Source organism: Aethina tumida, chromosome 2 (assembly GCF_024364675.1).
Source record: "Aethina tumida isolate Nest 87 chromosome 2, icAetTumi1.1, whole genome shotgun sequence".
Classification (NCBI taxonomy): Eukaryota; Metazoa; Arthropoda; class Insecta; order Coleoptera; family Nitidulidae; genus Aethina; species Aethina tumida.
The window spans coordinates 34,485,218-34,511,575 of NC_065436.1; the positions used below are offsets into that span (position 1 = coordinate 34,485,218).

The following is a 26,358-nucleotide window of genomic DNA, read 5'->3' on the forward strand; positions in this document are numbered from 1 at the left end:
TTTTATTATCAAACAACATAGACTTTGCAAAAATAGATTTTGACATAATTTGTGATATAAAATTGTGGAGTAAAATAGAATTTTTTTAAGTTACTAAAATATATGACAAATTTCGAATTAAACTTAAGTTGATTTTAATGTTTAAGTCTAAAAAGTACAGATTAATATTTTTTATATAATTTTTTAGTATTAGTATTTATATATTTATTTAAAAAAATTATTAAAAAATGTATTTAAAAATTTAGGCAGGACATTATTAGGTGAATTATTAAGGGAACTTGGGATAAAGCCAAATATATTGAATAATTTATCCAAATGATGCGTGGGGGTTAGTTTTGCGGGTTGTCGGTCTCGCTCCCCCGAGAGAGTTTATTGCGAAAAACACTTAGATGGAACGCGGGGTTTATTTAAGAGATTACACTTCATGATAGTTTTATACTTTCCCCCGCAGGTTCATATATGAGCCGGGCGTCCACACTTAAAACTTTTAGATTTTTACGGAGATTATGTGCCGGAATGAAAAAAGGTTACTTTTCCGGCGTCGCGTCGGGAGTATCGTTGGACGTACCGTTAAAAAAGTCTTTGACTGGAAGTTAAGAAGTCCTTGGGATTTGTTTTAGACGTTAAATTTCACTTTGTTGTTGTTTTTTCATTTGTGTGACGTTTCGGTGACTTTTTCTGGTACTTAATCGGAATTGGAGCTGAGAAAATTCGCAACGTAAAAATTTTGAGGCGTAATTCGCGACACGCGATCGCAGGAAACCTCAGACCTTTCTCGCGCTAATTCCTGCCGTGCTATGCATGTCGGTCGGATTTTATTATTTTCTGACACATGATTACGGCACACAAGACGTATACGATTTCGATTTAATGTTATCCTAATGAGCTCCCGCATAAACGATAACGCAATTTTCACAACACATTCAAAGCCGTTAACAAATTCACCCCCTAAATGTGGAACCAAACTTTTGTTGGCTGTTTTTAAAAGTTTTAGTTTGGAATAATAATAATAATGAGTTGAAAATTGATAAAACAGTAAATAGAAACTGTTACAAGTTATTGAATATTTTATAAACTTTAAAAATAGTTACGGCCATTTTATTAAACTTGGCGTAGTTTTATTAAAGCGGTTTTAATAAAAATGCGGTCCCAAATTGTTGAACAAATTAAAGTTCTCGTGTTATGTCGATCATAAACTCCGGATTCGGTATTTCGAGCAATCGCCATTCCATTAAGTGAATGTTTCATATGGCCCATATAATTTCTTGGCAGGTCTTTATTGATTTATATTTTCGATTGGCCGGAAAGCTCAAGGTAGGCTATTTTAATATCGTACTTTAAAATTTTTATGCACAATGAGAGAATTATTTTGCAGGCGTCGCCATAAATTTCGGAAATATGCTTTTACACTTAAATATAAAAATTTATGATTTCGACTAAAAAGTAAATTATGGCAGTATAAATATGAATAAAACCTCAATTTGCCACAACAGCATTTAATGGCATCGTAACTTTCGTGGTAATATAAAAATTGGCAAATATTGCGTGTTTTGATTTTTAAATGTTTGGAATATTGGAAGGTCTCAACTTTTTATCCCTACTATTTATCTAAAACTAGATATTTGCTTTTGATCGACACCCATTTGCTTTTTGACCGGCTATTATAGATGCATTGAACAGATAATTGATAGTACGTTTCCGCTATTTTGCAATTCAAGTTCTCCCTGTGGAATATCAGCGTTTCAGGAGCACCAAATAATTGTTTGCCGATCACAATTACAATTATGTTCGCCAATTTTTGGAACTATGAAAATTTAATATTCGTAATATCTGTTTGTAACTTTCGAAACCAGATCGAAAATTTTAAATTACATTTCATGCTCTGCACTCGACAATTTAAAATTAATGAAAAATCTATTTAGAAGAGCACACAGACGAGAGCTTAATAAATTAAATAAAAGCATTAAAACTAAGTGCCTGGATTTTTCTAATTAATAATAAATATATGCAGAAAGGTCCCCCGTCGTGCCTTTTCTGCACAACTGGAAAATATGTTCGGTAATAAAGAAGTTCATGGATATGGAACTTTATAGAGAGCTTTATTTCAACAAAAAAGAAGCCATTAGTTGTTGCATACTTTGAACTTAATGTGTATACATAATGAACTTTGCATTTAATTCCTTTTTTAGATAAAGTGAAGGCGTGTTTACTTGACTCTGTAACTTTGTGACAGATGGCAGAAAGATTTCAGGAAATGGGAGGATTTCACTTCTCTGTCTAATTCTGTTCAGTAATTAACTGAAATTAATCTTGTATCATCTTGCATTTCAACACACAAGGATTATTTGAATTTAATTACGAATGTTCAAAAATAATTTCCTTGTAAATAGAACAATAGAAGGTCGTGTTTTGGATTGAAATTTTCCTTCTAATTAAATCATTTAATTAGCAGAAACAGACGTAAATGCGGACAACGTAAGAGTGAACTTGAAACATTAATAAGAAATGGCTCCACTGTATAGTAATTTGTACAAAGTGTAATAATTTCAGTAAATATAGTTGACACATTTTGGTAAGTTATTGACGCTAAACTCTAAACACTTTAATAACTCCCCCAAGTTCTAAGGCAAGCGGTACATTAAAAGTTAAGAGAGTGAGCAAGCCGAGGATGTTTTGGGAATATTATAAAGTTGTGACTTTGCCATTATCAAAATTCTGCTCGTTCAGCCAATGATAAACCACAGCGGATTAAATTATCGTACATTAATTCGAAACGCTTTCAAGTGATTGTTGTGATTATTCTCTTGAACCGGTGTTACAAGATCGATTAAAACGTCGGATGCGCCCGTTAATAAAATGTAAACACCAAGAAATGATTGTCGAAGGAAAAAAAACGCGAACTGAAGATTCCATAAGTCAAACATTGTTTTCCCCTGTCGGAAGTAAACACGGCAACTGTTTACAAACAAGTCACATGAAAGAGTATTTTCAACACGAACGGTACGGTTACTGAAATATCATATGAAATTCCCAAAGAGTCAATTTGTAGCCGGGGGGCCCGGAGTCTTTGTTCGGCGGCGGAATACTGAGGAGGGGACGTGGCCCCGTTACACGTCCGAGATCGTCCGCTTTTCTGGTTTTGCGCCCCCGGACCGCCGCCGCCGCCGCCACAGCCACCGCCGCGTCGGCATAAGCCCGGACGCATTATGGAACACCGGCTCCCTGATATTATTAAGAAGTGGGCATGTTAAACTTGCCGAATTGCGCATAATCGCTCTTTCTACGACTGTTTCCAAAACTACACACTCACAAACTCCAGTCGGGCACACTGAATAGTCAGTTTCAGTTATTTTGTTTATATTGTTTATGTCGTCCGGATGTTAACAAGATCCACAATTTTCTCACAAAATATTAGAATATTATTGTATAGTCTCTTCTTTTAATGATTTTATAAAATGATTTATTGACATTAATAATAAATTTTTCCAAAATATTCAATTTTTTTATTTGAAATAGTTACTATTTTTTATTTAAATTGATTATTATTTTTAAATTTGGGATACTGATATTTTTAATAATATAAAGCTTAAATGCTAAATTTTATTAATAAGTAGAAAAAATTGTAAACGATAAACTATTTACAAATAAACAAAAAATAGAAAAAAGTCCAATTTGTACTTAGTTTTATATACAGTACCATAAGTAAAGCAAAAAATTTTAAAGTAAAAAAAATTTAAATGCATTTGTATATTTAAATTATACCTAACATTAAAAATATATATATAATATATATAATTTAAAATTAAATGGATGAGAACTGTAGTATTATAAAATAAAAGGCGGAGTCAAAAGTAAAGTAATAAAATAAAATACTAAATAAAATCTTCTTTTCATAGAGGAAACAAGGTTGTCAATCCTTTGCTTATAAACAGAGTTCTAAATAATATTAATAGCTTCAAATAATTCATCTGAGTTTTGAAATTTGCCTGAGACAGCTTTCTTCATTTTAAGATTCATCATGTAGATTTGTTGTTGTAGATTTTCTATGGGGTTTAGATAAGGTCTTGGACTAGTCACTTCATGAGATTTACATTATTGGAAAAAAAAGTCTTTTACAATTTTGATTTTATGCTTCGGATCAATATCGTGCTGAAAAATCCACAACAAAGGTATGTTTTTAAATTTACTTTCATCAACAAACAACACGGTCTTCCACTTTTTTTTGGGGTCAGTCAAACTGGAATTTGGCAGCTTTATTTTTTCTTGAAATTACGTTTTTTTTGGCGGACCTTCTTCCATGTAAATTATTTTGCATTATCCTACGCCGTATGGTATTGACAGACACTCCAAATGTGAATATTTAGATTTTCGGCAGTTTTATTCGGGTCACTTTTGGATGTTCTCCGATCGTCAGTATTGCTGGTTTTTCTCGGTCGTTCAGGTTTAGGAAGTGCTGTTGCAATGCGTCGATTTTAGTTTAATTTGGGATGCAATTAAAATTTGTTTAAGTCCTGATTTGTTCTTGGAAACAATAAGATTTTTAAGATCATTCGACAAAACCAGTCTCGCAGGCATTTTTATCTAACTTTACTTAAATCATAAAAATATTTAAATTCAATTGACATCAATCAAGTTATAAGGTACACCATCTGACAAAAATGTTTGTTAAATAAATATTTAATTGTTTATTAGTGATACATTAAGTAAAAATATAAGAACGGAATAAAAAAGAAAATAGAATTTTTTATTAATTTTAAACTTTAATTGCCACTTCATAATTTTTACCAACCTCCCATAAATAACACAAATAGAATAATTCGAAAGTGAATATTTAAAACAATGTTGACCAGCACCCTAAAAACCTGAACGTTTTGATAAACGACAGTATCATTAATTCATTTCCTAAAACTGTCCAGTGGTTAAAATTGCCCCATTTGCATATTGAGTGAAGTTGTAGGTGAACAAATTTCGTCCGGGCCCCTGGAAAAAAAGTTCTTCTCTCCCGTTTTTAAATTAATGTGTGCATAAATTAATGAGAGTAAGACAGAAATAAACTGCAACAATGGAAATTTGAATTTATAACTTTTTTAATATACTTATGTCCATAAATATTTATTAGGTGCGGGAGGCAGAGCCGTGTTTAATTTATGGCGTATTCTTTTTTCATCTGCTCTCTTTTACAAGTGATCTTTTTGAAGTTTTCTCATAAAGTTGTGAATTACCGTTCTAATTTACTGGCATTGTTCATACACCTATATAACGTTTGATTTAAATATAAAATTACGTTCATAAATTGCTCCTTTTTACTACCGACGCCTTTTAATTAATCCGCCGAATGTATCGTTTTACTTTTTTTCTCTAAAGTTTTAATTGTCCTGCAACTAACCGTCACGAAAGGTAACTGGATTCCTCATTTGTGAGATGTAACCGAGTGAGCCGTTGCAATTCGATATCCTTCTGGGGGTGTCCTGTTCTTTTAGGCACGACAGTTTCCTTGTGTCATTGAAACTTGACAGGGAGAACCTTTATATTACTTCACAGACCATCGAGCAAACATTCCGAACAACACTTCCACTTTTATTAGATACCTTTTATCTCTGAAATGGCCAATTGGCAAAAGTTTCTACCTAACTGTTTTTGTCTGTATGTGCAATATAGTTTTTTTTTGTCGTAGTTATTCGTCGATTGCATTTCACAAAGGGTCGAATTGCGCTGTTCGCTGCACCGTTGTGATCAACTGCGTTTAATTTGTTGTTAATGGATGGCTTTTGTTCGGTCGGTTGGCGAGATCAATTCGTATTTGAAAATTAGCAGGAAACACACTTTCAATTTACTTGGGAAATCGTTGTGGATGGTTTAAATATCTATCTTTTTCACTGGTACGTCCATAGAATGTATACACTTAAAGTAAATATTGTTGTTTATAAACAAACGATTATCCGCTACGTGTTTAATCATAAAATTGCCTTAGAGAATTATTTCGGTATTTTGAGCTATAAAAGGCATAATTTGTTTGTCATAACTCAGGAATTTCTGTACCTTTTAGGAAGTTACAAAATTGTTTTGAACCAATTTTAGACAAATAATTTTTATTATGAACATTGTATTTCTTTCGTTGATATTTTTGTTTACCTAGTTTATGAATGTGATTATGACAATTTATTAAAGTTTATTATTAATAAGTATAATCAAAAAATATGAAATTAATCATTTTTATATTGTGAGAAAAAGAAAAGTAGAAAATAAACACTTTGTTACTAATACATTAATAAATACTGGGTGTCAACGAATCCATTAGACGAGGTATAGCTTCTAGGACTCGGTATTTCAAGATGAGATCTGGTAAAGTAAATTCTCGATCAGATTGTGATATTTAAAATAAAATGTATGCCTACTTGCTCATGCCTTGATTAACGGATTCGTTGACACCGGGTATACATTTTCATTTCGTACATACACATTAACATGTACATGAGAGCATTATATTAAATTTTTCACACAATCTCTGTTAATGGAAAAAAAATAACAACGGAAAAAAATTGAAAATAAAATAATTGATGTTTTAAGATGCACAAAAATTAACTTTCCAGGAAAATTGGTGAATTTACATTTTAGTTAGACAAACAATCTGAAATAATTTTTGGAAAATAAATGATTCAAAAACTATTAAGGTTATAGATATAGAATATAGCCATATTATTTGCAATTACAGGTTGAAATAATTTTTTTCAAAATAAATTAAAAAAGTAAATCAAGTCAAGTTATAATTGCTATAAAAAATCGTATTTAAATTGTTTATAGCAATTATAACTTGACTTGATCTACTTTTCTAATGTATTAAAAAATATATAATTTCAACCTGTAATTCAACACTTTTCCGTTTTCTGTAAACTTCTAATGATTATGTTAAGTGAATCACCCTGAATATTACTATAATTATAACTATTGGAGTTTCCTAATTTGTGTAGATAAAGAAGAAGTTAGGAATGAATTAAATAACGAAATAAAAAAGGAGAATGTAGACAGTTAACTGTATAAGTGTTTTATTGGTATTTTTAATATTTCTTGATAATTTTAATGTGCTAAATGCAAAAAAACAGTTTTAACAGTAGTTGATAAACGGAGTAGAGATAAACAAGCACAAAAGAATTCAAAGAATTTGTGTAGGCATATCCAACAGATAAGTATTAATGGGAGAAACACATCAATACAAGGTACGATTTGATTTACTTGACAAAAGAACGGTTACAAATAAATATCCGTAACGATATAAAACAATATGTAGTTGCAATTGTCGTATTTTCGTTCGTGTGGCGTTGACATTTATAATTCTATAATGAAAAAGCACATAAAAGGCATTAAAAAGGAGAAATTCCTTTGTTTCCGTTATTAAAGCTCCCCCCGACATAAAAATGCAATACTGATCAAACTAATATGCATAAAGCCATATAATAAAAGCCGTTCTGTTTGGATTGCAGTTGTTGAGCGTCTTTTTAATTGCAATAGTTTATATATGCAGGCTGAATAGACCGGGCAAATAGAGCGGGGTACGTTGTGCTATTATGCAGAACCACTTCAATACCGTAGAGCAATTTGCACGTAAATATCTCCTATCTTGCGAACAAAAACTTTCGACTATAATAATTTTGTAGCCACTCTATTGAATAATTTATTTCGGCTCAAGAACCTATACATGGTGTATACGTGTGCCGTTTTATCTGCGAAACTGGCTTTTATTAAAACGCATTCGAGTCGAATTACCTTCAAAGCAACGCAGACACTCGGAATTTATTTGTCGCGGTGAAATAATTCAATTTCCGAATGCAACAATATCGAACGGTGAAGAACAATTAATTATCTGATCGTCAATTGTGCTAATACCAAATCAATAACCGCACCCGACGTATAATAACTTTGTGTAATGCACTATTATTCCCCCACTTTCTTGTTAAACTCAGAACCGTGCATTAGTTGCATTCGACTTCAGATTTTGGCGTCCCATCTGTTGTTTAAAATATAGAATATCGACGATTCGGTTCCAACAAACACGCCCTACAAGAATAATACCAATGTCAAAGTTCGTTCCAGTTTGAAACTTTTCTTTTCGCCCGTACTCCATCGAGTTTGGATTATATTTCCAATTGTATTGTCATTAAATTTGCCGGCTGAGTTGGAGATCAGTAATGTGTTATATATTGGTACCGCCGAACATTTATCCTACTTTCATCAGATAATCGAACCGAATTTCACCATTAGTCTATAGCAATTAAGGCTACAGAGAACATCCATCCAATTTCGAATGGCGTCTCATTCATTGACGATCGTAAACAAAAATGTGCGCTCATAATTTTACAAAGAGGAATAATGCAACAGTTTACCGCTGTGAGGTTTATTTGTTGGACAGTCTGAATATGTCGGTTTGAGTGAAAATCCACATTGGAATATCCAATTTAGTTAAAACATGTTACGGTTACTCCCAAACGCATCAATAGAAGGAAAATGTATAGATAAATGTTGATTACATGAAGATAAACACGTAATTAGATTACTGTTTACTAATTTATAATATCACTTGCGGCCAGACTGAAAAAAAACGATGTTAACATGTTCAATATACATAAATGTACATTTATGTCATATAAAGTAGATATGAATGAATTGGAATTGTATTTCTAATTTTATACAAATTGTCTCAAATATAATATATATTTTTCTTCACTATATTGTATTTTTATTATTTGCAAACTAAGTTTTTAGAAAACAGAAATAATATTAAAATAAAACATGATTTTCGAAAATGTACATTTTTATAATAATAAAAATAAATGCAGAATTATTTATAAAAATCCTCTTCAAATTTTTCATTAATTGCATTTTATATTTAGGTTTTAGTAATATTTATCAATATATTTTATAGAAATTAATTTTACTATAGTATAAATATAACTTTACATTATTTTTGTTTCACTAATATTTTTATTTACTAAATAATTTGTAAAACTTTAGAATCAATATATAACAAATTTCAATAATTTTTCATTATACATTGTGTTAATATTTAATCAAATACATATATTATTCCACTGTTGAGTAGATTATATCATAAGTGACCAGGCTGAGATGTCCGACTTGGTATGGTACAATTTTTATCAGTAATTTTTAATTATAAATTATATTAAATGAAAATTATTTTACATGTTGGTAATGTATCGTAATATTTTATCACATACATAGATTATTCCACTGATGAATAGATTATATCACAAGTGACCAGACTGAGATTTCCGACAACTTATCATCTTGTTGCAAATTTAATACAGGTTTGCATTTGAACAATGTCTCGTGTGTGTTTAGTCAAATTAATGAGGTAGCTGATTGTGGATATGTACCAGCCTAGATGCGTATTGATGTTTAACAGAATATGTCAGGATTGCCGGGAGCCAAAGGACAACGTAACATTGTTAAGTAATTGAACTAATGGACCACGAAGAATACTGAATTAGTTTGGATGGCTGCTAATTAGGAAAGTATCAATATTGTGTACATTTATGGCTGGTAATTCCGATACTTTTCGGAAATGGTCAATCGGTCCCCTATCAGGTAAAACGTTAGGGCGATTGTTGTGCTGGTCCACTGCACCAGAACCCACCCCAAAAATTCATGTACACTGTTGGCAGGTAGTTTGCGTCTCGTATAAAGTGACACAGTGTTGTTTATTTTTTTGATAGAATGAACGAATTGTTGATCATTTTGAGGCTGATTGTTTGTGGTTTGCGTTAATATTTGCACGTGTGTGTTATAAAAGCAGTTACGAATGTGCGTAGGAAAGTTTTGTATGTTTTAAAGGGTGGGTAAAAGCTTACTTTACATTACAATAACATAACCTTAAAATTAGATTGTTGGGTGTTTTCATTAGCTGGGTAATTTAATTTTGTGGTTAATTTATGAGTTGAATATGTATTAATACGTTTGTGTGTACTGTTTATGTAAAGTGTTTGAGAAGATGTAAAAATTATTAATATTAAACTGCCCATTATATAGTTTTATTTGTTTTGCACATAATTACTCGTTAAAATGATTTATATGTAAGATAAATTAAAAAAAAAAAACGTTTAAATAATTAAATGAAGAATGATATATGATTTAAGCGTTTGAAGTATTAATTAATAATTAAAATGTATTTATTTCCTTCGTTGAAAAAATCAAAGAGGAAACATTTTATTTGCCGTTGTTCAAACATAAAAAATCTAAGAAACGACCGCCATAAAAATGAACTCCGCAAATTCGTCGTATCCAAAATAAGGCCTTCCATATTTCACCTGGAAAATACATAGCGGGAGTCGGAAGTCACTTCAATACGTATCGCCTATATTTCATTTCGGTTATTGAGAGTTACGATCAATGTCGTATAATGCATATGCGATCGATTTTCCACGTATTTCTATCGTCCCTTAAATATTTAATTCCACGGCTGCATCCCGAATTTATAGTAACCTTTGCCGGCATAGCAATTATTCCCTACATACCTCCTGTTCAATGGAACATGTTCAAGTTGTAATTGTTCCTGCCAGGACATTTTCTGCTTATTTATAGTGGTTGCAGCTAAAGCAAAACTGTTATAAGGAATTTTATGGAGGTGCCGCTAAAATATGAAAGTCTGTTGATTATTTTAAACATCCACCATTTATTTGTTCCGGTGTTGTTGCCAACGACAACTTTACTTAAATAATGTAGTACTAACTTTCACAACTCCGCAGCCCCAATTTTTTTTCGGGTTTTGTTGTTGTAATTTATTTAACAACATTTTTTCAACATTCTCATGCCATTAGCAGTCGATTTTTTCAACGGAGACTTTTCCAACTTCATCATAAATAAATAATTACGTCGGGAATTCGGTCTTTTTTCGAGGATAACACAATTATAGATCGTGGAATATTAGGAACATCACGCGACGCCGTTGTGCCATAATCGTCGTATAAAATAAAAGCGAATGGTCAAGAATTGACAGGGGCCAATATAAAATTTGAATATTTTGTAACTTTACGCAGCAGCTGGCACGGCAAACATATCCAATGGAACAATAAAACAAACAGACGCAGGACAAATATTGAATCTTTAATTAAATTCCGTTGGGAATCGATGCAACCGAAATCTGTACGGCAATAAATGCCGGGATAATTTAATATCGGATAAACACCGCAAAAATTTCATTTGTTATTTGTAAGTTTCGACTATAATGAGATTTCCGGACCGATCGGGAAAATCTAAATAATTAATAAATTATACCAGCCATATCTGATTTTAGATTTCTGAAAAACGGATAATAAAAGCGGTTTTCCAGCTGACATTTGGAGGGTCTGTGAAAGAGACAGATCTTGTAATTAACATTTCGGAATTGTTTCATCTATAAAGCACTCGTAAAGGCTGAATATTGTCACAATTCAAATGTCAAAGCCAATTATTTTAGTTTAACTCAACTAACCTTATTATCCAGAACAATGGGAAGACTCGAAATATCCTTGCACGTTCCGGATTTCTGGGATTAACATTTATTTTTGTTTTTAAATTTACTGTTTTATGTTAATAATATTGGGTTTTTATTTGATGTAAATAGTTTTAATTAATTAACGAACTTGTAAAATTATAGATTACATTTATAGATATTATTTATGTAAATCAATATACATAAACATTTTGAAAATTAATTCATAAATATTTAAACTAACAATTAAATAACTGTAATAATTCGCTAAATATTCTGTAAATATATATAATTTTTTTTCTATAGTTCTCCTGGAGAAAATACAGCTCAAATTTAAATTTCAAAAATTGTTTTATTTTGTCATATTTCCGTAATCTTTGGACCAATCGTGTTTTAATTTGGTATGTATTATCCTAAAATATATGCCAACAATTAATTGTAATAAACTTTTTACATAGTGATACAGTAGCGTAGATTCTGGGGATTTATCCTTTTTTCTCATCCTCTTTTCTATACCATTCAATATTTTTTAAAATAAGTAAATACCCATTTTAGAATCAACGTGAGTGAAAATTTACTTTTAAATAAAAACATGAAATATAATTCGTATTTATTCACTGAAATTATTTTTATTTGAAATATAAGGAAATTTACTTTTCAAGAGAGGTTTAAAAAAGATGTAAATACCATTTTTTGATTTAAATATCAAGTATATTTTAAATAATACTCAATTTTTAGGATATTAAACCTGTAAATGAAAACATATTTAATATTCTAATTTTTCTATGACTTTAATAAGTTCAACCGAATAAAATTCTAATTTAACTCTGATTTGTTGAAACCTTCAATATACTCATAAAATTTCCAGGTACATTTTTATTTTTATTTGCGTGCGTACCGTTATTAATTGCTCATAACGAAAATACTATTCCATATTAAATTCCTGTCTGGAAAGAAACATAACATGATTGTGTTATGATCGGACACAGAACTTAATAGGCCTAAAAGCATCCATTTAATCATATTAGGTCCACATTCAATCATGATCCGGTTTTGTTGCGCGGTCCATGCGTTTGGTTAAACGACAATATCCCGTCGGGGCGCTTCGTAAATGATTTAACATAAACTAAAGTTTCTGTCGAGAGGCGAGAACACGGCCTGTTATTGTCAGTCGCTGCCCCGAACACGGCTTCTAATTATTAAGGATTTAGCCACGACTCAGCAAACCGCATTAGAAGTCGCATTTAATGGCTTTTATCAGCGTTTGAATTTTGCAAAATGCTACAATGTATGTGAATGATTTAAGACACAATTTAATAATTCGTGTTCGTCCTAATATTCGGCATCACGCTGTGAACTAGTAATTAACATTTCATCAGTCGCCGTTGTTTTGATTAATTAATAAATCTTTCATCTGGTTGTTAGCGACAAGCTATTAACCAGCCAAATGTATAAACTAATTTGCGTTTTCATTAATAACACCGGCCCATTATTTAATTAAGTAACATTCAGGTAATATTTATGATTAGCGAGTAGGAACGGAATATAAAGTAGAAAGATGGCAAGTTTCTTAAACCCGAATTCCGACGCAGTCATGCAATTGTTCCTTTGGCAAAGCCGGCAGGAATGAAATCATTGGGAGTATTGTGCCCCGGCCTTTCCATAAACGGCAATTATAATCAAGTTTAGACATTTCCTGGTCCGTATCGAATAGCTGGGTGCCCCCCGACAAAGAGCCGCAGACGGACTGAGAACCGTACAACAGTAGTCCAATAAAGGTATTTATGGAACGGCATGTAAATTCCAAATTCAGTTATAGCTGCACACAGGTGGATAAAGCAGAAGCCACGGTATGTCATTACGGGAGATAAGGACGGATGTTTGTACTAGTTTCGGCTTCAGGAGTTTCATCCGCAAAACGAAAACGAGTCCGCGGGAAAATTTATAATTGTTTTCATCCACGGACGGACGTTTTAATTGACATTCAACCGGTCACACGTTTCCATTATATTTATACACGTGTGCACATGGATCACGATTTTAATTTGTTCGGGAATCCTTAATTCCTGCTTCTTTTAATTTTATCTTATTCTCCACGGATTGTTGAATGTAAGCTGTTTCCTGAAATGCCCTTCAGTCTCAAGCTTTTGCATTTGAATTAATTAAAGAGAATTGATTTAATTTACATGTTCACTAATCACTTAAATTTAATTGAAATTCTAAAGATTATGAAATACAAAATTATACATTTTATTATATTGTTTTACAAAAATATAGACTAATAATAACTTATTTTATAAGGAATAAATAACATTAACGACTCATATTAGATAGAAAAATTCTACAGATTTATATATTTTTCAGAAAATATAATAAATATTTTGATATTTTATTTTTAATTTAAATACAATAAGATTTTAAAATATTTATTACTTACTAAACACTTGAATTTAATAGAAATAAGTTGAAAAAAATATAAAAAAATAATTTATTTTATTAAATATAAATGACATTATTATATTCTTTTAGTTTTTAATTATTTATAAAAATCATTAGTTATGTATTTTTTATAAAATTATTTAATTAGTATTATAACCTAATAAATTATTATTGCTTCAATTATTTATTATATTTTATACCATAATAAATTTGAAATTCTTTATTTTTTGAAAATATTCAATTATTTAGTTTGAATTATCGTATAACATATAATAAATTATTTTTTATATATATTTTTTATTTCTACATAACACATCTTTTTGTTTATAGTATAAATAATAATTTAAACGAGATAATAAATAAAATAAAGAAAATAATTATGTTCTGAATATTTTTTTATATGCTCACTTACAAAGAAATTGTAAGTTGGTGTTCAAATTTAGAACTGTTTTGTAAAAACATAGATGTTCTAGTAAATGATTAAAATTTGGAAATATAATAAAATATCAGTTTTTGAATATTTTTTTTTTAATAATTTTGTTAATAATGATTGATTCACAAGGGTTTGTACGATTTTGGGCGTTATCAGACCACGCTTGACAACATCTCATGACAGTAGTTGAATTTCTGTTAGTGCCATTACCGATTTCTTGAAATGAAAAACCTGCCTCCCATAGGCCAATAATTCGAACTCTTTAAAATTCACTTAGTTGGCTATAAATTTCACGTACTCGGTACACGGTCCAGGTATTTTAACACTACTAAACATCGATTTTTGTATCCAACCATAACAGTTTAATTTAATTTTTAAAATAACAAGAGAAAACGAATAACACGGTTTTTTTAAATTATGGTAAAAAATAGACTTTACATGAGAGAACCTATTCCAAATTTTAATCGTTTAGTCCTTGCTATAATATCTAATATCTTTACCAAAAGTATATTAAATTTGAATACCCCTTCTTGGTGTTGCAATTTCTTTGTCAGTGGGTATATATTGTGTCTTTCAAAGTTAGTTTTATAGTAAATTATTTAATTAAATATGAAATGAAATTAATTACCATGTAGTGATTATTATACATAAATTGAGACCCTTATTAAAAATGTTTACATATAATATTTCGGTATACAAAATTGATTTAATTCTTTATTCTAATCCTTTAAATTTAATTAAAAATTAAATAATTTTATTAAACTAAACAATATATATCTTAAATTTGTTTGTTATTATGTTGAATTAAATTATATTTATAAGCGTATAATTATTTATTTTATTAAAAAATTTAAATAGATTTTGTGAAATTAAATTGGTGGAAATATTGTATTATCATGCATTCAAAGATTCGATTAAATTTAACGTCAAAATTAAGCGTTTTCGTGAAAGAATCTGAAGAAAGGACATTAAGGCAAAATGCATGTGCTTAAAGCTACCATCAATCAGGAACAAAAGTTGCACATTTAAAATTCAAACTTGCCAAGAAGCACAATTAATTTAAATCGATTCGAACTTTTAACTACGATAATGTTAATTAATTAATTATTTTGTTGCATTTAATTAATGTGGAATTTAAATTGATTTTTTTGTCCGATGGAAAACTTTGCCAATTATTCGGCGGTTTGAAAACAGACGCTTTAGCGGAGAATCAAAAGCCATCGAATAAGTTAATAACTTCCATGAAGATAAGTTTTTTTGCTCTGAAATTTATTTACAAATTTTTCTTTTATTAAACGCCATTGTTAAAAAGTTCCTCTTAACGACGGATCTAACGCAACAATGAACGAAAATATTACAATAAATCGCATCAATAGCTTTTGAGCCAATTAGAGAGTTATTATCCGAGTGGCGTGGCTTTAGATAATTGGTTTAATTGTTTATTTTTATTCACGTCCGACGAGAAGTTTATCATTGTTTCGGGCTAATTAAGTGCGTTTTTCCATTGGCATTGTCGTTTATTATTTTTATCGTGAATAAACCGAAGACACAGATGGATGTTTCGGTTGGGATTTCGTGCGACGGAATGGCGGTATCCGGCGTACCCCGACCAAATTCCATTAACGGCGGCGGCACTTACAATGCAGACGAAGCTTAATATGGAAATAAGTTCAGACCTGCTGCGCTTGCTCTCATTAAATTATCAGTCAGCGGGGTGATTTAGTTTATGAGGAAGGAGTTTGTCGTTGCTTCACACCTCCAGTCGAGTTAATTTTCCAATCTGCTACACAACAATCGAATCGTACAATAAGCTCATCTACTATACACCGCCCTGATAATTGGCAGGTTTTGAGTAAATTAGAAAGTCAGTCATGTGGAGCGCGCGAGCAAAACATTTTAATAACGATCCGGAGTCGCGAGCGCTCAAACTTCAATTAAACATGTTTTATTTGCGGATTTATGTAATGTTTTTCAATTCAGTTATACTTATACGTTAAAGTTGTGTTCGTGAGTCTCGGAAGTTTAATTATTAAATCAATATTAGTCATAAAGTATTTTACTTTTTACTATTTCTTTTGAATTATAATAAAATGCCACAAGCATTAATGAACATTATTTTTATTTATTTATATTTAAGTATTATTAAATAAAAATAAATTAAAAAACTAATTAATAAATTTTTACAGGTACGTTTTTACTAACTAGAAGCCAAGCTCTTTTAATATTTAATTATGAAAAATTTTATGTAAACGATGTAAAATAAACTAAAGATAGAAGAAAAAGTACTTTCTGTTACTGATGAATAAAAATCGACAATCATTAAAAAATATTAGTTTTATTAACAAATTTCAATAAAAATGAAATATAAAAAAGTAAAATAATGATAATTGAAGCTTAATATTTTGCTTTAAATTATGCTATTTTAATAATTCATTATGAAATTTTTTATATATATACTTTCAATAAATGAATTTTATATATAAAGATATTTGTTGTGCTGGAAGTAAAAATTTCAATCGATTCAAGTCATAAAGTACTTTAATATTTCTTCTTTTACTGATGAATTCAAATAAAAATTGACAAGCATTAAAGAACATTAGTGTTATTCAATTATTTAGACTAAGATGAAATTATTATTTTGTTATTTTGAAATAAATGTAATATAAACCATCGTTCCTATGTAGAACAAATAGAAATATAAAATATTTTGTTTTCGATATGAACAATTCCAGAAATATTATCAGTCTGGACAGTAATATATCTTATAAATTCGAGACATGAACTATCTAGTTCATTTTTTTCATTGATTCAATTTTTAGTTAGTAAGCAAAATTAAAGTATTTTTAAAAACTATTTTTCTAAAATAATGCAGATTTTAACTCTTGCTCTACATATGAGCGATACTATATATATATATATATATATATATATATATTAGACATTCAAAAAAATCGACAATTTTTTTTCTTCTTATTTATATAGAAAATCTTGTTGAAAATGGTAAAAAAAATACTGTGAAAGTTACATTTCTTAATATTAATATTAAAAAGTGCCGCATCGTAAATTTTAAGTTCCCGTTTGAATAATACGGGAAAGGTGGATTTTGAAATGTTTTAACTCTCGTTAGAGATAATATTTCAAAATGATCAAAACAGATTTTTATAGAAAATTTAACGCTCTACAAAAAATGTCTCTTACAGTTTTTTGAAAGTTATTTAACATTAAAGTTGCATTGATTTAAAATTTTGACATTTTTCTCATTTTCTGACGCAACCTTCAACTTTATGGGAAAATTATATATGACATTTTTTGTAGAGAATTCAATTTCCTATAATCTCCGAAAGTTTTTTCTATTTTTTATATCATAAGTTATCGGCAAAAAACTAAAAATTTTATTAAATAAATGTTATTTTACTGCTTAAAATTAAGCATTTTATTAAAATAAATAGATTTTTTTGAAGCAGTCTAATATATATATATATATATATATATATATATATATATATATATATATATATATATATATATATATATATATATATACTATTGACAAGCGTTTACTCTGTCCGAATCTTGAAAGAGACAGTAAGTTCCCACTTTGCTCCGTGGTGGAATACACATACGCATACTTATCAATATCAAGAATCAATCTTCTTTGTCAGAAGTAAAAATTTCATTCGATAGATCCGACCCCAATTAGTCTTGTTTATTTCAAATATATAATTGTTAATTTTTAAAACATTACTTTTTACCAAGCAATCTTATCTTAATAATCCTTAATGAAAACTTTTTAGATATCCTTTCAATAAATGTATATCAAATTAATATATTCAAAAATGAATTTTTGTATCATCAGATGTAAAAGTTTGGATTCCATTAGCGATGTTATTTTTAACTAAAAAAGTATTAATCCCTTTGTGTTATATACTTTATTCAAAATTAATTTTGTTGGTTTAATTAAAACAGATTTTTTTGTTTTGTCGATAATTCCATATGAAAACTTTTGCCAATTGTACAAATAAGTTGCGCATCCACCATTTTCAAATAGGAAGAGCATCCACCATTTTTGAAAAACGGTGTGAATTCACCATATTTTTTTATTTTCATTATTATTTATAATGGCTTTTTGAATTATTTCAAATATTTTATTTATAAAGATTGTATTAGTTATAATATTTTTTAATGTACAGATTAATGCATTCAAAAATCAATTTATGTTATATTACCTGACATAAAAGTTTCGATTCCATTAGCGATGTTGTTAAAGTATTAATGCCTTTTTACCTTGATATCGAAATTTAAATGTCATAAAACAAATAATTCAACATGTATATTCTATTTTCACTATATAGTAATTTTGAAGTGGTAAGTTTTGTAAATGTTCTTGGATCAATATTTGCTGTAATAATTTCAATATTCTTTAAGCATATATGTATTATATACCCATTTTTATTCAAACGAAAGAATATTGTAAAATAAACACACACTTACCATTAAACGTGGGTACATACATATGAAGATCTTATCACGTTTAACTTCGACCACACACAATTAATAATAATCATTTTTTAAAAAGCATGTTGCGAACATAATGTTTAAACGTGACACAGTTTCGAAAGTACTTTGCAACAAAATAATCCCCGTCGCGTTTACGCGAGAAAGCCGAGCTAAAAAGGCATTATTTCATCACATCGTCGCAAAGTTCCTCCGGCATCGGGCGATCCGACAGCGCGATGCCAATCGTCAGGTTATTCCATCGGGGATTAGACGATATAATCGAAATCCAATCTAGTTGAGGCTAATGGTAGCTACTTGAGATGCTAATCTCTGCATCTGCATGTATAAGACGTAGGCCGGCGCGCACTGAACGTCGCGACGCCGTGTTTCGGCGCTCGAGCGTCCAGGGCCCCGCACACGCGTCAGTAGTGGCCACGCTACCGGCGAAAGAAGCACGCACCCGTATAGCCGGAACACTCTGTATGTGAGAGCACGTGTACGAAAATAGTTTTCGACGGTTCGGTTGTCGCTCGACTGGCCACACAACGTTTAGTCTTTCGCTGACTCCCAATCTGTTTCTCGGTACGACGCCGCACCCCGCCACCGTCACCGCTGCCGCCGCCACCACCGATGACTGCCACAGTTCGTGCGAGGGACCAATGGAAAATGCATGCCAATCAGACGATTAAAGGGCTACGCGAACGCGTGTCGATGAGTTCCGCGTCCACGTCGAAAGATGGAAGCCTCCCTCAATCCCAATAACTTTATCTCGAACCATCGGAAGAAAGTTCGCGTTGGCAAAGTTCGGTGTTTTAGTATGACGGCTCGGGGAACGGGTGCTGGAGTAGCGAGTCCCATCAATATTTCATCGCTTCTAGAGTTTTATCGGTGTTGTTGAAGACCGCATTTAATGTCACTTATGAATGTGTAACTGAAATTTTCGTTCTTCGAACTGCTAACCGCATCTTTTCATATAAACACTTGGCACTCATAATTAATCTGTGATTCTTATTTGTTGTGTGTTTGTTAAAATCTCCCATCAGTAACGTAGTGTTTAATTTATAAGTGTACCTGTGATAACTTTTCATCCTGAAGGATAACTTCCAACGCATTTGAAGGGGTTTGGTATATTGGTATATTATTTTTCTATTTTTTATACAGGTAGATAATGATGCCGCAAAGAGCCAGTTGTGGTGCTCAAATCTTGGCCACCATCGTGATGCTTCTCGTGACAGGCCAAGTCTTCTCGAACGGTAAGTCTTGTTTTTTTATTATTTCATTTCTACGAAGCCAACGAATTGTTCCACGAGTCGACCAATAGACGCCAAAAGAAAACATTTGTAACAAAAATGTATCTTTGTTTTCTGTTTGTATTCCTACTGAAAATGTATTCTTACTGAAACGGTCTAATTAGATTATGTACGTTCAAGTGTTTAGTTCTTGTGATTTGTGACTGAAAGTTACGTTTGTGGTTTTATAAAATATGAAGGTAATTATTTTTTACATATAAGTTTTAATTTATTGAAAATTTACGCATCCACCTTATTTCTAATAAATTTTGATATATTTGTATTATAATTTGTTTCCGAAACGAATTCGTTTTAAAAAGTAGTTTTTGCTTTAATTTTGTTTTATATTATTCTTATTAAATAAGTTATGTTACATTATTACATTAAAAAAACATTTTCAATGTAAAGTAAATTTAACAAAGTAAACTTTGTTGAAATGAAGTTTGTTTTTGATTTTTTAACCTTAAAATTAAATCAGATTTCTTATATTTATATTATTAGACATGGATTAAAGAAGTAAACTTATAAAGCTCATTATTCTGTAAAATTACCCGTTTTTGACATTTTTATTGTTTGTGTGCATTATTTACGGAAGTCTAACTATTGTTAGTGTATTAATAATTAAAAAGGCATTAATTAACTTAAGTAGACATTTATGTTTACCCTCCATAAATCGATAGAAATGAAAAATATATTTTTAAAAATATCCATTTTGAATGGCCGCTGAAAACTATTAATTCTTCTATAATTAATGTGGTATTTTAAAATGTATTAGTTTGTGTTGTGATGTCACTTCAATAACGCCTTCCAATATAATTTCGTGCGGCGTGATAAATGATAGAAACGGCTCTAATAGGTGAAAATAAATTTTTATATTACCGAGGAAAATCTTCGTTCCATATCCAAGTGAAATTCAATTTGTGTCCGCAATAAAAAAACTTATCTAAAAATAGTCCAGTGGCAGTCGACCATATTTTGTCGCCGTAGCGAAAAACCAAGAGGTAGCAAACTCGGTAAACATAATCGCAGTGAGGAGCAGCTTAAAGCCGAACATTATGAAATTCAGAATACGGTAGACAAATTTATTCCGGATTTTCGCATTCTCCAGCGTGTTTGTAGAAATATCATTCCAGATATTAAACTGAAACGTTTTCGTTGTTTTGCATTTAAAGTAATTCGTGACGTGGTACGACCACTTTTATCAGAAACGAATCGTTTGATAAAAGTTACTCCTTTGCAAAACTAATACGGGGCCCCCAAAACAACTCCGCATTATTCGCCAAGTTTCACTCGAAAGTTTTACTTTACTTACCTTTTTATTGTGTTGAAAACAGCAACGCCGCAAGTCATACAAACGAAACATCGCTTCTAAAAATTTGATGCCGTTATTTTAAAGCAAAGTCCAATTTTTCGTTACCATAAGACGACCAAAGTTATATTCGTGTTGAAACATTTATTTGTAACTTAATAGTTAATAGTCTAACAACGTCTGTAAACAACTTTTTTAGTCGAAAAGTAACGAATATGATTACTCGATATAATAAGAGCGTAGAAGTAAATATTTTTTGATAAGTTCAAACTTTCTCAACTTCCAGACAAGATCTTATAGAACGTAAAAATTGTTACCAAACAAAAAATCTGATTTCGAGTATTTCATGGAAACTTTGTAAGGATCCCTTATCAAATTAAATTATCTTCTCCCTCAAGAATGTTTCTATACTTGTTTCGATATTAGAGGGTGTTTTAAAACAGGTTTTTCCCTCGTTCGAACCTTGCCATAATTAATTTTAAATAAAATTTAATTGTAATTTTAAACACGGATCAATAAAAAAACAAATCGAATCGAAAAGAGTGAAAAGGCGATTAAATTATTAATCTGGGTCGTTTATTGGTAAATTTTTAAGAGGCCAAACGGAACGTAGAGGCTGTCGGATGTCGGAGACGTGTGTTACTTGCTTTGTTTGCAACCTAATGTTGACTGGCGGTTACCTCCAGAATAATAAATACATGAATGTTGAAATAGGACTCGTCGTGCCGCTCTAAATTTCGGCCGTCCCGAACTACGGACCCATATCGACTAAGTGCCCCATAAATTATTCACCACTCGTTAATTTCGACCGTTTTCCATCCACTTCAAAATTACCGTACAATTTTTCATGGAGTCGCGAGATAAAACTTATTCGGTAAATTGATTTTGATATGCTTCCGAAAATCAGACGCCAAAATTAATTTTTTAATATCCATCATCATTTTGATTATAAAATTACATTAAATTAAACAATTAAATTGTGTAATTTGCTTATAATTTAATAAATTTTGTAGATTGTAGATTAAAGGATAAATAATAGTATATTAAACAAACAAAAAATAATGTAATAATTGTTTTAAAGAAATCAGTTATTGTACAGATTGTATAAACTGTAAATAAAAATGTTATTAATGGGAAAACCAGTATTTTGTTAAATTAATAGGATATATCAACCATTTAAAAAAATTGCGTTCATTTTTATTATAAAAAACCCAATCTCTTTGTAATTAATCGCTTTAAAAATTGCATTGCGTGTTTCTGCTTTATTCATTACAAAACACAATAGAATATCTAAAACAAAGCCAAATTTAACGTAATAAAATGTAATTAACAAAATTGTTTTGCCATATTGTAGCTTTTTCATTATTCCTTTACTATATATTTTCAGTTGAATTAGTTTAAAATTCAAATTTAAATTTTATTAATATATCCAATAAAAAATTCAAATATTTATTACATTTTTTATTATACATTTATCAACAATAAGCAACGTATTGGTTGTTAAAAAATCAGTTATCTATAAATATCGCATAAATTGATAAATTTTATACTCATAAAATGGAAAATGCGACGTCAATTTGTTTATATTATATTAAAAATTTAATGAAAATCTGTTAAGTAAATAAAATTTCTATTGCAAAAACCCAATATTATTTAAAATTATATTCCTGTTAACGAATTTAATTCCCCGTATTTTAAAGTTATCGATCTCCGTTCAGTGAAATTAAAAATATATATTTAATAATTTACGTTATCTCAGTGAGACCGTTATTTATTTACCGGCAGAATTTAATTGACAGTCGCACATAGATTTGCTTTTAGTTCCATTAAATTATTTATAGAGACTAGAAAATACATCAAATTGTATTCCAGGTCGGACTGTATAATTGACGTACTATATTAAGAATGAAATATATGATTTTTGAATTATTCATGTGCCTTAATGGAAAACTATAATTATTATTGACTGCAAATTTCAGCCAATAAATTAAATACATTAAAAATTTCTTTAATATTATGTATGTTGGAAATTACAAAATTCAATTTAAAAATTGTAATAATTATTTCGTAAATTGTCACTTAGGATAAAAGCATTTAATTTTATGTAGTACATATTAGTCGGAAAGAAATAAAATTTAATTAAAAATCCAGCGAATGCAGATTTAGATATAATCTGAACGTGGGGAATTAAACAACTCTTTAGCAAAAAAGGGGTAGAGAAATTACTTTGCTAATTTTCAATTTAAATTAAGATAATTTTATTTGAAGAAAACTCGTTCAATAAAAAGTGAATTTCACTCACAAACAATTTCAGAATTTAAAACACCTGGGATACATAAAGCCGAGGTTGTTAACCGGATGTAGTTTTCCTAGACAGAGAAATTCTATTATTTCACCGAGTCCTATTTTCCCATTCTCAAGGTGTTTCCTTTTAATGACATTTTTATATAGAGAATAAGAAAATAATATTCAGGCGGATGTATTTTTCAAAACGGTTCCGGATTGTTCCACGAAACACACATTCGGAAAAGTTCAAACGGCACTAATCACACGGAACGAAAGAAATTACTTGTAAATTAGAAAAACGCCAAACCCTTTGCTCTGTAAACCAATGCTCTCGAAGCAAAACAATAATGTTTCCTGAGGGGAAATTGTTCAATGAAAACGAACATGTTTTTCCTTGTCTTTGTTCTCTGCGGCCGGTCGCTGCAATAACAATCATTAAAGTAATTGATGTTGACATTGGGACGTCCATTCGTTGAATACACAACACAACCTTCTGTTGGTCGCATTAACTAATTAAGACCCGACTCTAGTTCCCGATCATTTAAAATTTATTTCGTTGTAAACTTACGTACCTATTTTTTCCGTTAACATTCATAAAACGCCCGCAATGAAAATGTTTACAATAATGATAAACCGTTGTTTCTGTTGGATAATTGAATTAAAGCCGTGGCTTTAATTATAATTTATAGAATGAATTTAATTAACAGTCACAAATGGCATGCTAAACTTCGGGTAACCGCGCAAAATTTAATCATAATATATTGGCCTAATATTGGATGAATCTAGACACAAAATGGCCACCCCCCGTTTTAAAGGGTAACTCCATCAAATCGATCATGCCGGCGAGTTAATGCATAAAAGAGATTAATTTCATAAATTCCTTAAGCTTAAAAACCGTAACATTAAAGTTTTAAATTTTTGAGGTTCGTTTTATTATTATGTTAATCATTCTCGCCGCTTTTATATTTAATGTAATTATATCGGAGATTTATATATTCACGGCGGATTTAATAAACTCTTTTTAATTGTGCGATACACAATTTTAAATTCTATTTTACACCTGATCATAAAAGAACGGTTATTAATTTACGTAGCGATAAAACCGGCAATTTATCTCTTTTAAATTTCTGCACAAGTTTTTTAATAAAATAATAAATCTTGAAAGGCCAAGATAAGATTAATTAATCCAATTGATGGTTTATTCACAAAAAGCGCACGTTTCGTTCCGCAGTATTTAAAAGCAAAGAGGGATTCGTCTGTTTGCTCAAACGTACAAACATAGGCTATATGAATAGTTTAAGGGTCTTCGTGAATGTATATATAGGTTTATAAACCGTTAAAGGGTTATATCAGTATAAAATATCCCACCAGGGGTTAATCCCAATACCATTAACCAACATTGCAGGTAATATTTTATTTAAACGGATGAATGATTATGCCAATAAAAATGCGGTGATAAATTTTAATTAATTAATCGTAAATTCACAAAGATTCGGACTAATTCAAACTAAACACAGACGTATAAACGCGTGTGTTTGTACCTCGTACGCAAACATGGGACAACATGAATTGTTTAAAGGTCTGAGTAAATGTGGGCGTGCAAACTACCAAATTGTGTGCACATTGTTCAACTAAAAAATTTTTATTAATGTGAATTTATTATGTCGAATCTTCAATCTTAATTTGGCGTTTATGCAATTAGGCCTCGTATCGAATTAAACCGTTCCTCAAGGGAAATCTGCCGCGGAAGAGTAAGACAACTGAGAAAAGTGCGTCGTCGTCCTCCCAAAATAAATCTCAATCTTAACTGCTCGAACTGTGTACTTTTTTAATGAAATTGTCTTTACGACACGTCAAAATAAAGTGCTCGAATTTACTTTGTACAGTTTATTTTATTTTCATGACGGCAAAACTTCCCATTCGGTTTTTATTAACGTTATAAAATTTAAATACATAAGACAGGTTAATGGTTGTTTTTTATGTTATATGTAGTTTTAAAATCTGCCGTAAAATTTAGCCCCCAGTTTGTTAACTAAACGATGTATTCGTGTTTAAATAATTAAAAATTCAGAAAGTTCGTTATATTTTAACCCCGTGTGTGTTGTGAAAGTTTTATGCAACTTCGTGTATGTTTTAACCACTATTAGTTTTAAACAAATGAACCAGAGTATGATAAATATTTAATTAAAGCTAGATGCAATAAAATAAGTTTATGAACTTTTTATTTTTTAAGTCGATTATTAAATAAACATATTTTAATGGTACTAATTTCTTTTGAAGTTAAGTGTTAACGTAACTATCTATTTTTAACAATAATAATTTTAAGACAATTTGAAATACCTAATTAGATATCATATCACTCTGGTATATTATTATCGCTACTTTATAGTGTCTTTGAATACTATTGACTATTGATAAAATAATTATAAGTCAATAAAAAACCACTTTATGATTGATGTCAAAGAAATTTAATGTATGATTTGTGATTAGTTTTTTTCGAATGAATTCTTTTGTTAATTAACAACAAAATTACTCTTGTACAGAGTAATTTTTAAAAAGAGTTAATCTTCTCATGAAATACAAAATTGATAATAATTGTAATTTTTTTTTCTTAAGTCTTACT

General features: G+C 30.1%; 1 protein-coding gene across 3 annotated transcripts in view; it reads left to right on the top strand.

Moving 5' to 3' along the window:
* Positions 1-26,358, top strand: part of LOC109605910 (tyrosine-protein phosphatase Lar) — a 343,758-nt gene that overhangs the window by 197,836 nt on the left and 119,564 nt on the right. For all 3 annotated transcript variants that reach the window (XM_049963666.1, XM_049963665.1, XM_049963667.1), the window contains one exon: positions 20,013-20,104. In XM_049963666.1, the coding sequence (XP_049819623.1) occupies positions 20,020-20,104 (85 nt within the window). In that variant the 5' untranslated portion in view covers positions 20,013-20,019. The remainder of the gene's footprint in view (positions 1-20,012; positions 20,105-26,358) is intronic.